The sequence below is a fragment of the Schistocerca nitens genome, chromosome 5 (assembly GCF_023898315.1).
Source record: "Schistocerca nitens isolate TAMUIC-IGC-003100 chromosome 5, iqSchNite1.1, whole genome shotgun sequence".
NCBI lineage: Eukaryota > Metazoa > Arthropoda > Insecta > Orthoptera > Acrididae > Schistocerca > Schistocerca nitens.
The window spans coordinates 94,499,445-94,517,559 of NC_064618.1; the positions used below are offsets into that span (position 1 = coordinate 94,499,445).

The 18,115-nt window shown below is 37.4% G+C and overlaps 1 protein-coding gene across 1 annotated transcript; it reads left to right on the forward strand.

The window, feature by feature from the left end:
• The first annotated feature begins 14,040 nt into the window (after positions 1-14,040).
• LOC126260295 (jerky protein homolog-like) lies at positions 14,041-15,631 on the forward strand. The gene is made up of 2 exons (XM_049957619.1): positions 14,041-14,207; positions 15,049-15,631. Exons 1-2 carry the CDS (start codon positions 14,041-14,043, stop codon positions 15,629-15,631), a joined length of 750 nt encoding a protein of 249 aa, XP_049813576.1.
• The last annotated feature ends 2,484 nt before the right edge of the window (positions 15,632-18,115 follow it).

Genomic DNA, 18,115 nt, shown 5'->3' on the forward strand with positions numbered 1-18,115 from the left:
TCCACAGAATACCACTTGATAAAAATGGGATTGTGTAATTAATGAAATGATTGCCCAAACCAAGTCAACTGAGTAATAAAAGCCAATTGCTTGGTGTTGCAATTTGTTTATCTACATACAAAGAACCCATGCAATTAAGAGTCCTTCACAGCCTAAGTCGTTTAAAAATTTAAATAGAGAACTTTATATGAGGAGCTCTCATCTGACCTACCACTTTCATCCCACCAATGGTAACACATATTCCATTTAGTGGTGCATCTTCTGTCAATACAAATTCAATCATGCCACATATTCCACTGGTGGATTTTATCAATGTCACGTGACGAATTTTAATGGCGGGTCTTTCCATGTCAAGTCATCCAGGCCAGACACTCAGTAGTCTAGCTGAGAACTTAGATTTTGTGTACTGCTATTGTACTTAATTTCATAAACTTATACCAGCTATTATTGCTTTATATTAATTCTGTTGGTAGTAACTGCAGAAACATTGATACAATGCATTATCAGGGTGTATACAGGAACAAGAAAAAAAAAAAATTCCCGGATTTCTCCCGGATATCCCGTTTAAAAAATATACTTTTTCCCAGGCGAAAATACACTTTTTCTGTGCTAAGTGACAATAGGTTTTCCGTAGATTTTCCCTCGGAACTGTAAAACTTATCAATCCTTTGAATCGTTTACGTTTTATACAATCGCGTAGAACTTCCCGGAAAAAAAGAAAAGACGGGGGCGAGAAGTTTTTGAGAGACTTTTAATAAAAAAAGGAGAGAAGTTTTGGAAAGCCCTTAGATTTGCAGCAACATATACGCTGCATATTTTCGTATTACGAAAGTATGAATTCGAATTGCACCAAACACAGCGCGTTAGTTTCCGGAGCGCTGAAACCGAGGTTGCAATGTCCTTTTGTAAGCCAGTCATATCTCAAGCCACGAGATCTCGCCAGCCGATGACAGCAGCTATTCAGAGCATACGACACGTGTTATAATCAGCCAATAGAAAGATCATTGGTTACATAGCGCGAACACACAAGAGGAAAAGTTAACGGTTTACAGTAATGTACACAGTACCGTATATCTACAAGAAAAGCTAAACTTCCACATATAATATTGGTCTCTAAGATTAATCGCTACAACAGAAGCTAAGCTTTTACATTTAATATTGATCTTTTTTGCGTGTGTTTAAGATACATCACACAAATGTGCCAGTAAATTAAAAATTATGACATAAATGTCTCGGCTCGAAATTCTTGTAAATGGCTGGTCCTCAAACTGTTCAGTTTCGAACGCTCTGTAAATTTTCTTGGAGTACCAGTACTCTACGAACTCATTTTTGGATCTTTATTATGGCATAATGCCATACATGGCAGAAGATGATAACATGCACTTGAAATTCTGCGAACATTTGGAACTAGCCAATACTGTAGAATGAAACACTTCGTTTCAAATAAAACGATTGCCTCATTGGAAAGATTCATAAAGCCAAATGAAACACTTCGTTTCAAATAAAACGATTGCCTCATTGGAAAGATTCATAAAGCCAAATTTCATTAGCAAACTTGCAAAAATAACTTCATTGTTCTGCAAAGCGATTAATGCTTGACTGCTACTAACTTGGAAATAAAATAAAATCAGAAAACTGAAACTAATAATTTATTTTTGCCCTCCGTAATTATGTGAATGTATTTTAATTTACTTGATAGCTCCAGGCCACAGAAATCCGTTTTGTTTTCATTTGACATGGGAGCTGTACTCGAAGAGAAGCAGTGGAATCACTTAACGCAAAAACAGCCACACAGGTCACTGCAACTCAGACAACTCTGTGTATGCGCGAATCTGGCAGCTAGAGTGCGCGAGAAAAATTTTTCTCGTTTGCATCTAGCTGCTTGGTGCAGCGTGGAGGGTAAAAATCGTAGAGGGAGACCAAGAGACGAATACACTAAGCAGATTCAGAAGGATGTAGGCTGCAGTAGGTACTGGGAGATGAAGAAGCTTGCACAGGATAGAGTAGCATGGAGGGCTGCATCAAGCCAGTCTCAGGACTGAAGACCACAACAACAACATTATATTTTATTGCTGCAGTATCATTCTCCAGTAGCAGGATACAGTAACATTCTTTGCTAGAGAATCAGTTCTTAAAAGTAAAAAATTTAACTGAAAGCTAAAACAACGAAAAATTCCCGGGTTTTTCCCAGTTTTCTCCCAGATGAAAAAGTTCCCGGGTTTTTCCCTGTTCTCCCGGGTCGTATACACCCTGATTATTTTAAAGTAAACTGCGAAAATCCGAAAATGGTTGCAACTATAAATGGAAAAAGTAGGCTGACAATTTTTTCCCTGCATATCTTTTCTGAAATGTAGATTCACAAAAACATGAAAGAATTGGTTTTTAGGAGATTTTTTAGATTAATTTAATTTTATTTTTTTGTTAAATAAAAAATTAAACTGGACACTTGCCCCCATGAAAATCACTAAAAAAAATTACAAAGTGTACTACAAATAGATAAGGCTCATCACAAAAAAATCCTTTTTGAGAAATGAATGGCACTCACAAAAAAAGAATAATAATTTGTCATTAGTGTTAGAATTAGAAAGTATTCTACAAGTAATATAAAGTTTCATCACAATAAAATCAGTTTTGAGAACCTAATGGCGCTCACAAAAGAAAGAATAATAATTTGTCATGAATTTGGAAACAGTTCCATTCAGCTGTTATCATTCATACAATATCCTATAGAAAAATAATATTAACTAACAAAGATACATTAACAACAAACGCAACAAAAAGTGCAATATAAAACAAAATTACAAACTATAGAATGTAGTCATACATTACGTAACATATGACCAATAACTTTGTTACAACAATAACTGCTATATCATAACTGAATTAACTCAATGCAATGATACTTAGAGCTTTGTTTATAGTGATTGAACAGTTATCAAAAATCAATACTATCTCAACACTACACAAAATGCTGCTGCTGCAATCTGCATTAAAGTTCATTTGGAACTATACATGTGAGAAGACACATTAATGATCCGAATTTAATATTTTTTTATGAGGACTATTTTTCCTTCACCAACCTTGAAGACTCTTTGCTTAGAGAATAAGTTCAGCTTGCTGCTATGGTGACATCAACTTCATACAGGATATGAGAGAGTGGGACATCACAAACATCATTATAGGGTCAGTAGAAGGTCAGGAAGGCTCCACGGCGATGCACAAACCTTACTGTAACATCGCCTTTCCCACCTTTCCCTTCCTCAACAATCCCCAAATATCACGAAGAGTCACATGCACATGCAAGATAGCAGTTGGGCTGCAAAGAGCATTCTGGAATTGTTGGCAGAAGTGCATAGAAATCATGTCTGATACTAAAATCAGTATCACAGCTTAGATGTTTTTGCTCCCACCTTGGTTGTAGAAACTGGTATAATGTGACGCATGGACTGTGTTCCAGGAAACGTATCTGCACTTTCAAAGCGTGGAAAAAGAAAATTTGTGACTTGTATGCTTTGTAGTTTCTCCCAGCAGAATTTAAATACCTGCAATACTGCAGTATTTGATATTTATATTGAAAACTTGTTTTTGTGACAAGTGTTTTAACAGTGCCACAAATACCATCACATGGAGATTTGTCATGGCTGGTTGCACAAAATTCAAATTGAAATCCTGTTCATGGTAGCAGATATTTCTGGAATTCTCACAATTTTTGTACTGTGCAGCACATCCATCAGTGAAATATTCAGCAGAAGCAAGAGAAATTTCAAGAAACCCACATTTATGAGTCTGATATAACAGAGCCACAATATGTTCCAGATCATAAGAAATAAGACAAACATTTTTGCATGTGAAAAAAGCAAACAAACACATGAAGAGTGCAGGTAATATTTTTCAATGATACCCTGTGTTTCCTTCTTCATTTTCAAGTAATCAGACTGTGATTGAGAATAAAAAGAGTGTGGTGTTAATTTTTCAATTTTCTTAATTAATATGTCAGAATTCTGAAAGAGTAGTGATCTGAACACTTAAAGTCATTCTATCAGTTGATACTCACTGACTGTTCTGAATCATCTCATCAGGATCATAGTCTTCTATTTCATTTTCTGTGTGTTTGAAGTAAAGAACTGGTGGGTCATTTATCACCCAGACAATGTATACAGGCTCAGTTATTTACATAATGCTATAATTTAATTAGAGTTTGGTTTGTTTCTTTAATAGAAATGTAATTTAGAAGCAATTTAACATTTTGGTGATAAGTGCAGACACGTGCGGTAGGCAACCCTGATAATCCTGTGAGTATACACTGTTTTGGTCAGAGAGAAGCAAATTTTTAAAAACCTACTTTGACATTAGGCTACTTTTCTTCATACAAATAACATACTTCAGTTATATTACACAATACAAATTGCTTTTGTTCATATGTATTTTTGCTGATGCTCACTTCACTTTTTCCCCAGGCACTTAGTTTTCATCATCTATTGGTTATGCCTTTCCTCTTTTTTGCTCAGGCATCAATAAAATACCCTTCTCAATTACAAGAGCTCTTGCTTGTAGCACCAAAGAAAATCTGAAATGTGTAATTGACTTTTGGTCGAGAGCAGGTTTGTGGCACATGTGTCAGTAATTTAATTTTTTCATGATTATTTGCATGTTCAATTTTCTGTTTTATTTTATCCATGTGTTCACTGTGATGTTTTGGCTGTTCTTCAAGTACTATCAAAAACCAACTGGGGTATTACTTCAATCAGCAGCCATATAATCCTGATACACATGTGAAATTTTAGTTTTTAATGCCCTAGTTGCTGATTTCAACTAACAGGCATGTTTGGCTGCTGCATACTAACTATCCCTAGCAACCGATGCCACTTTGCAGGAGATATTTCTAGGCTAGTTAAGCCAGAATTGAGCACAGAATTTTCAGTAGTCTGCATGTTCTCATTACTGACATTTATGTCATTTGAGGAAATGTCATCACTTACTCATTTTTCACTTCTAGGCTTTGTACAGATTAGGCACATTTTTTCTCCAGGAATAATGCTAAATTCTCTAATTTTAAAGTTCTTTGACTTTTCTAAACTAACTTCATGCACTCTAGATGAACAGATCCTTTACGGGAAAGAAAGGGATCACAGCAAATTTTCTTATACAGAGAGAATCGGCACATGTGTTTGTATTTAACACACACATATAATCAGATAAACAGTGTGAATAAATACCACATCACCATAATAAAGTGTTTTTTTTCTTCACCGATCAGTTCATTCCCACTTGCCAGGACACTATCGTATGAAAACTTGAAGGACTACCCAAGAAAATGCTGCTTCTTGTACTTTCCATATTGCCTGATGAATAAAATCACCATTTGTCATGAATAATACAAAATATGTTAGCCCAACCTTAAAAGTGATTGAATAATTATATTCATTATATTTCATTGCAAAGTACAATGGAACCTCACATAGCGAGCATAATTCATTACAGAATATTATGTAGTGCAAAATACTTGTTAAGTGAAACAATTTATTGCGTATAAATTAATGTAAAATACAATAATGACTTCCATGCTGAAAAATACCCATGCCATTTATTCAAAGAAAAGTATGCATACAGTATTATGTACTTTATATATAAAAAACAAAGATGCTGTAACTTACCAAACGAGAAAGCGCTGGTAGATAGACACAATAAACGTGTTTTTTATTGTGTCTACTACCAGCGCTTTCTCGTTTGGTATTAGGTACTTTATTATTCACGATACATAACTAATTCTTTTTTACTAGGAAACTATCTATAGCTGACACTTCACTTCAACACTTGGAGAAAATGCGACATAGCATTATCATCAAATAATTTTGTAGAGCATATAGCCGCTGCTTTATTGGGGGTGATGATTTTCAATGTACGATGCATCCAATTCCCATGCTTTCAGCATTTCTCTTATTGCATCAGAAGATTACTGCATTGCTATTACTATCTCCTCCTCCTCCTCTGAAGAACTCCTCTCACAACTTCCTGTTGTGAAACACACTGCAACTCCATAATCTCTTCTGTGGTAATTTCTTGGCTGTGATCTTCCACCAGCTCATCAACACCTTTGTTATCCCCTTCTAGTCCCATGCTCTTGGTCAAAGACACAATATCATTGACTACATGCTCCACAGATACTGACTCAAATGCCTCATAGAGACACATTCAACAACACACTCCAGCCAAAGTTTCTTCCAAGCAGAAGTGAAGTTCCCTTGGTAACCCCTTCCCATGCCTTTTTGATCATCTTGATGCAGGCAACAATGTTGAAGTGATATTTCCAAAACTCTCTGTGATTGAGCTTGATAGCTTCAGTCAACTCAAAGCAATGTTCGAAGAGTGTTTCAGTGTAGAGATTCTTAAAGTTATAAATAATCTACTGGTCCATAGACTGGAGTAATGGAGTGGTGTTGGGAGGCAGAAATTGGATCTTGATGAATTGAAGTTCTTTGATAAGCTGGTCTTGTAGGCCTGGAGAATAGTTAGGAGTGTTGTCAATAACAAGCAAGACGTGGAGCAGCAGATTCATCTGAAGCAAATATTTTTTCACTGAAGGACCAAACATCTCATTGATCCAATCACAAAAAAGATCACCGTGTCTTTCAAGCCTTGTTGTTGGACCTCCCCATCACATTCAACCTGCTCTTCTGGACTTTATGCTTCTTGAAGGCTTGTGGCGTTTCTGAATGGTAAACAAGCAGCAGTTTAATTTTCAAATCACTGCTTGCATTGGCACAGAACAGCAGTATGACACAGCCTTCATTAGCTTGTGATTGGGCAATGCATTCTCCTCTGTGGTTATAAAGATATGCTTCAGCATCTTTCTTCAGAATAGACCTGTCTTGTCACTATTAAAAACCTGTTGTGGCAGATAACCCTCAGAATCTACGAGCATCTTGAAGTTGCTGATGAAGTTCTCTGCTGATTTTGTGTCGGAGCTGGCTGCCTCCCCGTGCTTCATGACTCTGTGGATAGTGGTTGTGCTCTTAAACTTCTCGAACCATTTGGGCTTCCCTTAAGCATTTCTTTTGCCACTGATTATCCTGGCGTCTTCTTAATGAGGTTGGTGAACATCACTCTCACCTTCTCATTAATAGTGTTGCCTTGCAATTCCTTTTCATTTATCCATATAAGCAGCAACTTTCAGCATAGTCCAGAATACGAAACCGTTGTTTAGATACTCTTGTCACTCCCTTTGAAGCATCTATCTCCTTAATCTTGACCTTGTTCTTGAGGATAGTGCAAATAGTTGATGTAGACCCATTGTATGTGCATGCTAAATCAGCATTGCTCACACCACATTCACATTTTTCAATGATTTTACATTTCATTTCTAAGGACATTTTCTACATCTACATGGATACTCTGCAAATCAAATTTAACTGACACTTTCACAATAATTCTCTATTATTCTTGTCTTGAACAAGACACAAAGAAAATGAAGTTGTAAATCTATCCTTGTGAGCTCTGATTTCTTTCTCTTACAGTCGTCTTCTTGTGGCTTTATTTTCAGGGACGCTTCTACAAAGGCTATTAAAATTTGCACACAAAAGAACACATTTAGAAAAATGTGTGATCACAAGCTGCACTAAGATGGTAGCAGAAAGAGCACTAAACCCAGACTGCAGTACGTACTACAGACATTGTGCATATGACGCTGCTGACAATGAAAGGTGTTCATATTGTTGAATGTAATGTCATACTAAATCACACTAAATTTTAGCCACTTGTTATGCAAAACATCCCTCAATAAGAGAGTCATTATTTACACTTGTTATGTAAAACATCACTTGTTAAGTAGTCATTTTTTATAATTTGTCTTGCTGATTATGTGAATTGTGCATTATGGGAGGTGCTCATTAAGTGATGTTCCACTGTACTATGTATATATATAACTGTTACTATTTTCAACTTATTATGTAAAGGAGAGGGAGAAAGTAAAGGTAAAGGAAGGAACTAACAATATCAGCTGCATCAGGACTTTGTGTGGAATCAGCAGCAATGAGTGAAAATGTGTACCAGACCGGAACTCCGAACCCTTGATCTTCTGCTTACTAGGCAGTTGCATTAACCACTGCACAACCCAGACACAAGTGTCTGTTCATTGTAAATATACAGACTATCTCGGCATGATCCCTGGATGACTCAAACTCCCACCAGGTGCCACCTATCCCCTTACGTCATCCATGTCCTCCATGATTACTTATTTTACATTTCTCCTAAAGAACAAACACCACCATTCATACAATAGATAATATCTACCTTTATTTTAGGACAGAACAGTTGAAAAATTGCACCAACAAACTTTATGTCCAACAATGAATGATGCGATTCAACTCAGTACAAGATCTCAGAACTGCATCCTCAGAAAACACATGACTCAGAATGTAGCCCACCCAATTTAAATATATATTTTTTTACAATCTTCCCATCATTTCTACAAATTTATTCTTTTTATGTAACATAAAGAAACATTTATAATAATATTGCAAAACTTTCAAAGAAATCTATGAAAGGGCCTTACCTTAAAAACATGGTAATGTCCAATTGTTTAAATATATTGTTTACAAATTACATAGATTATGGATATTCAGTACAAGAAGAAAGAATATAAACATATAAACCTTCCTTTAAAATTAAAAAAAAAGTCAAGCTTCTACTGCAACAACAGCAGGAACTATTGAATTTTTAAATTTTACAAGTGCTCATCTATGGAAGCCTTTCTTTCCACCAGAGCTGAAATAGTCCTTAACCCACAACTTTTAAATTTTGGAAATGTTCACTGATCTAGATAAACTACCATGACACAAGATTTCAAGGTTTCTTAATATTTTTTGACGATATGGTATCGAATGGCTCAGTTGTAAATTCAGTTGTGCTATCAGGTTTTAGTAATTCACAAAGCAAAACATGTCTTCATTGCACAATATTTATTACATAAACAATTCACATTGGACATGTTTATGCACAGTTGTCAACCCACATTTGGATGTCATTCACAGGAATTAAAAGAATTGTAGGTTTACATGACCTACCACATCATCAGTTTATTCTGAACTGCTTTTTGGCATCTCCATAAAATCTATTTAAAGACACCCCTCTCCCTTCCCATAATGAAGTCTAAACATGTAATTAATGACAGAATTACATTGCCTGAAGGCAAGTGCTTTTCAATTTATATGACTATTAACTTAAAGGAGAAGTGCCCCATCTCAAAGAATTTTCATGCTGCCATAAACCACCCTCCAAAAGTCCTCCTCAGTCTCAGGTAATTGTTTGATGTGATTTTATTGGCAAGGAAGCTTTGCTAACAAAGAGTGGGTCTATTCTGACATGAACTAGTCAAGTATTGTCACATCAAATGAAAAATTATGGACAAAAAAGGCATCCTCTTTATAAAATTTAAATAATAAGAGGCATTTTCAGAAAGTAAGCGTACTAGATATATATTTTTTTTTATTTTGTAGAAGACAGCTCCCCTCCCCCTACTTGAAAACTTCTTTATGCAACTGCTCATCAGCTGAAAATGTAGTTCCACTCTTGTGTGCCTTCAGGGAGGTGAAATGATGATAATCTGTAGGATCGTGGCCAAGGACATGTGAGGATGGGCATTGTCATACAACACAACAAACACACCCTCTCATCAACATTCTTTTCCATTTTTTTTTTGTTTTAAATGCATCTTTTGAGACTCATCATAGTGCATTGATGGTTTCCCCCTTATGCAGAAATTCGAACAAAATTATGCCTTTTCAGTCCCAAAACACTTAGGCCATGTTGTTTTTTGCTCAAAATTGTGGTTTTTAATTTTTTGGCAGATGGGGAATTGGTGTGACACCACTGTGATGACAGTCTTTATGTCTCAGGCATGTAATGAGCCACTCACATTTCATCTCCAGTCACAACAGAGCTCAGGAAACCCTCACCTTCCAATTCAAATCACTCAAGAAATCTGTGGCCACTACCGATCTGATTTTTCTTGTGGTGCTCTTGTCAGCTGTTTTGGGACCAATCTTGCACACAGTTTCCAGTACTCCAGTGCTTCTATGAGTGTCTCTTGTAAGAGAGTTCTGAAAAGTTGTGGAAACATAACACAAATTTCATTCTATGTCAATCAGCAGTCTTCATAAACAGTTTCTCAATATTTTAGCACCAATTCATAAGTCAAAATGGAAGGTCTTTCACTCCTCTGTTTGTCATGAACATTTGTTCTGCTTCCAAAAAACTCCCTACACCACTTAAACACATTCATTCTCTTCATAACACTTTTTCTGTAAACTATTTTGATTCATGAAAAAATTCTGGCTGGTGTTATTCCTTCTGTGAGTAGGAAGCAGATCACACCACTTAGCTCGCACTTGATGAGATTTTTTAACCAACATTTTTCACGCAACTGGGCAAAACAAAGTGATTTATATACTACCCGTGTTCCTGTAATGCTTGCTCTGATCAGTGTATTCCCTCCACCCAACCACTCAGTGTTGCCAACCATCAAAATATAAAAAAACCACAGCCTGTTATGGCCATGGTACACTTACTTTCTGAACATGCCTCATAAAAATTTCTTGTGTGCAGGGCCTGGGAGCACCTTGTACAGCTGATTCCAAATCTACTATTAGGTTCTGCAAGTCTGTAACATTTCTGAAGTTATGGAGAATTTAATTATGACTTATATTTTAGCGCTATTAATTCAACAGATGCTTTTGGGTTACAGTTGTATGTGTAATACGCAATCTTTTGTTCTCCAGTATCAGTTCAATAAACGTTACTTTTCAAAACTGTCATTTAACTGAATTTTAATAGTTAACAACAGTTTTCTTTAATAATACATGACACAATTTTGGACTTAGCTAAATGCATAGGTCCTCCTATAACCCTTATTATGGTACTTGGTCGTTATAATTCATGTAGCAATATATAGCTAATGAATTAAACTGATCTCAACACTAGAAATATGAATTTATTAGAGGAATCCTGAAACACCATTTGAGAAGAATAGTATGGTATTATGGAATCAGCAGTCAGTAATGTTGTGCTGTTGTTATGGATGTATCTTATGTATACGTCAAACACTAAATTCAGGTGCTATAAGAGTTTGTTGCTAGATGTCACAATCAACTTCACTTTGATAACCAATTATGATATTATATCCTAGCTTCCCACAGGATTCAAAATCTGTTCGTTAAAATTTGAAAGATAAAGCACACAAATATATTACCTTTATGTCTGGCAGACTGTTTTTGCTGTAACGATCTACATAGTTCACTAATTTCAGCTCATTAAGGAATTGTATTCTCTTATCCAAATTCTGTTGCTTTATATCTTGCCCTAGTTCTTTAAATGACTTCAGCAAGAACTGACTTGTTGGTGTATCCATATTTCTGATAGGATAACCACACAGCATATTATACAATGTATCATACAGAGATCTGCAAAAAAAGGAAATTTCTGTTACTTTCTACCTAAATTATGTGTTATAAGATATATAGTAGTTTCTTTACTAAATACTGTCCCTGTGAATCTTTGGCTTTCTAGTTATCACCAACTAGTGGTGTGTGAAATAAAACTAGACACTAAGTTAGGAAGAACTCAACACATTGGTTCAAATCCAATTTAATTGTTAAAAATATAGCGGAGATGCTGAGTTGCACATAGGAAGAACAAAAATAATTTCACAAATACAGCTTTCATGCAGTAGAGCCTTCGTCAAAATTAGATGACAAACACACACATACACACTCACGGAAACATAACTCACACACCCGACTGCTCTCTCAGGTAACTGAGGCCACACTGCAGCCAGCAGCACCAGTGCATGATGGGAATGGTGACTGGGTGGGGGTAAGAAGGAGGCTGGGGTGGGGATGGGGAGGAATAGTAGGGTAGGGGTGGCAGACAGTGAAGTGCTGTTTGAGCATACAGGGATGAGGTGAAAAGAGGGTAGGGCAGCTACATGCAGTTGGGAGGTTAGCGGAGGGCAGTGGAGAGGTGGAGCAGGGGAATAGTGGAAAAGGAGAGAAGTAAAAAGACTGGGTGCGATGGTGGAATGAGGGCTGTGTAGTGCTAGTATGGGAACAGAGAAGGGGCTGGATGGGAGACGACACTGACTAATGAAGGTTGAGGCCAGGAGAGTTACAGGAACGTAGGATATATTGCAGGGAAAGTTGCCACCTGCAAAATTCAGAAAAGCTGGTGTTGGTGGGAAGGATCCATATGGCACAGGCTGTGAAGCAGTCAGTGAAATGAAGGATGTCATGTTAGGTAGCGTGCTTAGCTACAGGGTGGTCCACTTGTTTCTTGGCCACAGTTTGTTGGTGGCCAATAATGAAGAGATGCCCACATAGAATGCAGCACAGTGGTTGCAGCTTCGCTTGTAGATCACATGATTGGTTTCACAAGCAGCCTGGCCTTTGATGGGATAGGTGATGTTTGTGATGGGACTGGAGTAGGTGGTGGTGGGAGGATGTATAATACAGGTATGGCATCTAAGTCTATTACAAGGGTATGAGCCATGGGGTAATGGGTTGGGAGCAGAGGTTGTGCAGGTATGGATGAATATAATGTGTAGGTTTGGTGGACAGCAGAATACCACTGTGGGAGGGGTGGGAAGGATAGTGGGCAAGACATTTCTCATCCCAGTACTTGACGAGAGGTAGTCGAAAATCTGGCAGAGAATGTAATTCAGTTGCTCTAGTTCTGGGTGGTACTGAGTTGCAATGGGATTGTTCCTCTGTGGCTTGACAGTGGGACTATGTGAGGTGGTGGGAGACTGGAAAGATAAGGCACGGGAGACTTGTTTTTGTACAAGGTTGGGAGGATAATTATATTTTGTGAAGGCTTCAGTGAGATCCTCGGTATATTTTGAGAGGGACTGCTCGTCACTGCAGATGCAATGACCATGGAGGGCTAGCACGTATAAGTATGGGGTGGCAGCTGTCAAAGTGAAGGTAATGCTAGTGGTTAGTAGGTTTGATATGGATGGAGGTATTGATGCAGCCATCTTTGAGGTGGAGGTCAACATCTAGGAAGGTGGCTTGTCGGGTTGAGTAGGACCAGGTGAAGCAAATAGTGGAGAAGTTGTTGAGGTTCTGGAGGAATGTGGATACGGTGTCCTCACCCTCGATCCAAATTACAAAGATGTCATCAATGAATCTGAACAAGGTGAGAGGTTTAGGATTCAGAGTGTTTAGGAAAGGTTCCTCTGGATCTGAACAGGTTGGCATAAGATTGTTCTACGCAGGTGCCCATAGCCATAACTGGATTTGTTTGTAGGTAATGCCTTCAAAGGAGAAGTAATTGTGATTGAGAATATAGTTGGTCATGGGGACTAGGAAGGAGGTTATTTTTTTGGAATCTGTCAGGCAATGGGAAAGGTAGTGTTCAATAGTGGTAAAGCCACGGGCATTACAGATGTTAGTGTAAAGGGAGGTGACATCAATAGTGACAAGCAGAGCACTGTGTGGTAGAGGGACAAGAACTGTGGAGAGTCGGTGGAGGAAATGGTTGGTGTCTTTCATAGGAGGATAGGCTCCAGGTTACATTCCATCCTGGATTTTGCATTGTTCAATTGTTAAAAATGTAGGCGCAGTAAAAACTCGATTAACCGTCACTCTTTAAACCGTCAGTTTCTGTGAACTGTCACTGCTGTAACAGCATAATAATACTGTAATAACAGAATGCTCTAAGGTGCAGTGACGTGTTCGCTTTGTTTATTTACTCTATTTTAGTGGGAAGTGAATGTACCCGCCCGCCGTAGAATGGTACATGAAATATGACCTTCAGTTGACGTGCTAACACATCTCCCCCTTTTCTTGTCTTTGTCTGACTTGTGAGTCAACAATCACCACTGGATCGGTTTCCAGTTGTGGCGAGAAGACTTTAATTGTCGCAGTGTATCTAGTGGGAGTAGGTGCTGTGCTGTGTTTCCTGTTTTCCACTTGAATAAGCTTTATTGACTAATATTTTACATTACCATATTTAGTGCAGGTGTGTGTGATACAGTGACTTGATAAAATGTCTGAAAAACGTAAACGTGTTGTTTTAGGACTTAATCAAAAACTTGAAATTATAAAACGCTTAAGAAAGGGCGAAACTGCGGCAAGTGTAGCGCTGATTTATGGTATTGTAAGAACAACAGTTAACGATATAAAACGTGATGCTGATAAAATAGAACAACATGTGTCAACAATGCAGAGCATAGATGGATATGTGCGAACAAGGAAGACAATGAAACCTGCAAAATATGATGAACTGGACACTGCAATGTACCGATGGTTTATACAAGCAAGAAGTCAGGGGATTCCACTTTAAGGCCTATAATAATGGCCAAGGCTGTTGAAATGAACAAAAAACTTGATGGTGACTCGTCTTTTAAAGCAAGTATCAGATGGCTCGACAAATTTAAATTTCGTCATGGCATTCGCCAACTTGATATCAGTGGAGAAAAACTCAGTGCGGATAGCTCTGTAATTGCTGAGTTCCGGGAACAATTTAACGAAAAAATGGCTGAATTGAATCTTGTTAGGGAGCAAGTTTACAATTGTGATGAAACTGGGCTTCACTGGAAGGCTTTACCACAAAAGACATTAGCATCACTCTCTGAAAAAGCTGCTCCAGGTTTCAAAGTACAAAAAGATCGCATCACTGCTATGGTAGGCTACCCCTACTTGTGATTGGGAAATCAAGAAAACCTCGTGCATTCAAGAATTTGAATTTGAATGCTCTCCCTGCACAATACTACGACCAGAAGAGTGCTTGGATGGATCAATAAATTTTTTCTGAGTGGTTTCACTAACAATTTGTACCTCAAGTTAGAGCACATTTGGCTGAAAAAAAGTTGCCAAAGAAAGCGCTATTGCTGTTAGACAATGCCCCAACGCACCCTACTTGTGAAATGAAAAGTGATGACGGCAACATAACATGTCTCTTCCTTCCAGCAAACGCAACTTCACTTATACAGCCCATGGATCAGGGAATCATCGAAAACATGAAAGGTTGTTATAGAAAAATATTTATCGAAAGTTTGCTCTCATCTGATGAATCAACATCTGTAAAACAATTTTGGAGGTCTTACAGTATTAAAGATGTCATTTTCAATGTTGCCAGTGCATGGAGTGATTTGTCAGTGTCAAATCTCAAGAACGGCTGGAATAAACTTTGGCCTCAACCTAGAGGTAAAGAATCGGAGGAACCTGAGTGTGTGACAGTTGACGAGATAGTCAATTTGTGCAATAATTTACAAATCAGCACAAATTTGACGTCAGAAGAAGTATCAGAGTGGTTAGAGTGTGACAAAGTGGATGGGGGTTTTCAAATTTTGAGTGATGACGAAATTGTTGCCAGCATAAGTGCCACCAAAGAAGAAGAAGAAGAAGAAGAAGAAGGGGCTGATGAAGACGAGTGTTCAAACCATGAAGAAAAACACACTATTAGCTATTCAGAGGCCAAAACAATGCTGTCCAAGTGTACAGAATGGTTTGAAAGTCAAGAAGAAGGTAATGCAACGCAGGCACTACTGCTCCGAAAAATACGAAATATTGCCACGGTTAAAGCTCAAACATCAAAAAGGCAGAAGAAATTGACTGACTATTTCGAAGCTAGATAAACTATTTCACCTGTAAGTTTATAGTACAGTACAATACTGTACATTACGTATTTTGCAACTTTTGTAGCTACTGTATGGATGTTTTTATCATGTAATAAATAGTTTTATTTGCTATCACAATCGTGTTTAATTTGTTTTCGCTCCGAAATATTATTATATTACTGTGAGAGTGATACGTGTCTATACATAAAATAACTGATTGAGGTTATGTTTTGGAGGAATACAGTGTTTCTGTTATCCGTCTATTCGCTCAACCATCACGACCACGGTCCCGAAGATGACGGTTAATCGAGTTTCCACTGCATAACAAAATAATACCAATTAAAGTTAACAAACAGATTGGAAGCTATTGGGAATGAAAAAGCTGTAATCTTGAAGCATAAGAAATAATGCTTTAACAAATATCATTCTGGAAACAGCTAGAGATGCAGGAACAAAGAGGGACAAATGAAACAAAATTTCAGAAGATACAATGCAGCTGATGAAGAAAACAATAAAAATAAATACTAACAGAAGTCAGATGGAGCTGATTAAATTAAACAAAGCTATTCAGAAACATTTACTAGAAACTGTCAGAAAGTACCATGAGAAGATTGTGATTCACACAGTCAAAAACAATTGATTTTGGGAAAAAAAGGGTAGATATCATATCCTATCAGTCAGCACGTCAAACAGCACTATTAAAATTAAGTGAGAAATCCTACTAATGATGATTGCTGAAATTTTTTCAAAAATCAATGTAAGATCAATGCAAAATTATTATTTTCTCTGGTGCGTATCAGCCAGCAGGCGTTACACATTGTCATGCTGTGTTGAGCTGCATTGTTCTTATTAAATTGAAGGACCATATGGGCAAATACATGCTAAAGTGAAAGATTGACTTTTTACGGCATTCACCATTTATCATACATAGATCCAGTGTTGATACTGCCACAATTGTGCATTAATACAAAGTGACTCGCAAATGACACAATACTAGAGACTTTACTCGTCTCATACAGGCAAGACATCATGAATATTTGTACCAAGGCCTGGAATTGGACCCAGTTCTCCCGCTTATTAGGCAGGTGCACAAGCCACTGAGCCACCATGGCACATGCTTTGTACAACTGCACAAATTTCCCTGGCATGAAAACAGGAAATTTAAAGAAGTCTGGGGCGGCAGTGAGGATTTAGATTGAGAAGGGAGGCATGCTAGGATAATCCACACAGTTACGCATACTGCTGGGCCAAGGTGGCTCAGTGGCTAGCAGACCTGTCAGTAAGCAGGAGACATGGGTTTGATTCCCGGTCTTTGTACAAGTTTTCACTTGCTGGTTCAGTGTATCTACACAAAACTGACTGACAATGGTAACAGTTACATAGCCCACATGTCAATGTAAGTGAGACCTATCACTCCCATCAGTAGCTATAGGTACAAAGAGATACCTGGACTACAGCTGTCACAGAACTGATTCACATTGAACAAAATAACAATTTTATTAATAAGAAAATGGCTCCTAAATGAGCTGAAACTAGTTATCAATAAAGATTTCTGTGATCTTGACACAGGATTTGTAATCCATACATTGTAACATAACAGATTATTTGTCTCCCTATTTGAAAATATCAAATAACAACAAAACTCAAATAACAGATTTTCAGAAAGAGTGCATCTCGTAAGTATGACCAGGAAAATTGAGAAAGAAATTCAGCACACTGTAAAAAGATATAAGGTATACAATACTTTTACAAAGTCCTTACCAATCTTACAGCAACTTTTAAAAAAACCATGAATATAAGTTATAACTGTGCAATCATTTATTGATTCTTAGAAAGCATTTGACACAGTCACAATAACATAATGTCATCTAACGACAATTGCTACTCAAGAAATAACTCAATCAAGAATGCTAGAAAAGTATTTTTGCTACAAAGAGCAGCTAAGCAGTTGTTAGCATCCCACTTTGACAATAAATGGATATCATTTAGTATCAATATGATGAACATAGAGGAACTATGGGCAAAGTTTAAACTTATGATAAATCATTCTTTGGAGGAGTACGTGCTGGGTAAGTCAATTAAGGACAGAAAAGACCCACCATGTTTACTAACAAAATTTGTAAAATGGTGAAGAAGCAGGGACTGTTGCACTCTCAGTTCAAAAAAAGAATATGCAAATTATGGCAGGCAAAAGTTAGTGGAAATTCATGCAGTTGTAAAAATATCAATGTATAACAATTTCCACCTTCATAATTTAACAAAAGACCTTGCCAAGAACCTGAAGTAAATTCTGGTTCCGCATAAAATCGCTAACCGGGTTGGGGGCTTCTATTCGGCCACATGTTGATCAGTATGGTGCGGCAATATAAGACAGCAAAAGGGAAGCTCAAGTTTTAAATTTCATGGTTAACAAATCATTCACACAGGAGGATTGTACAAACATACCATTGTTTCCAGAATGAAATTTTCGCTCTGCAGCGGAGTGAGCACTGTTATGAAACT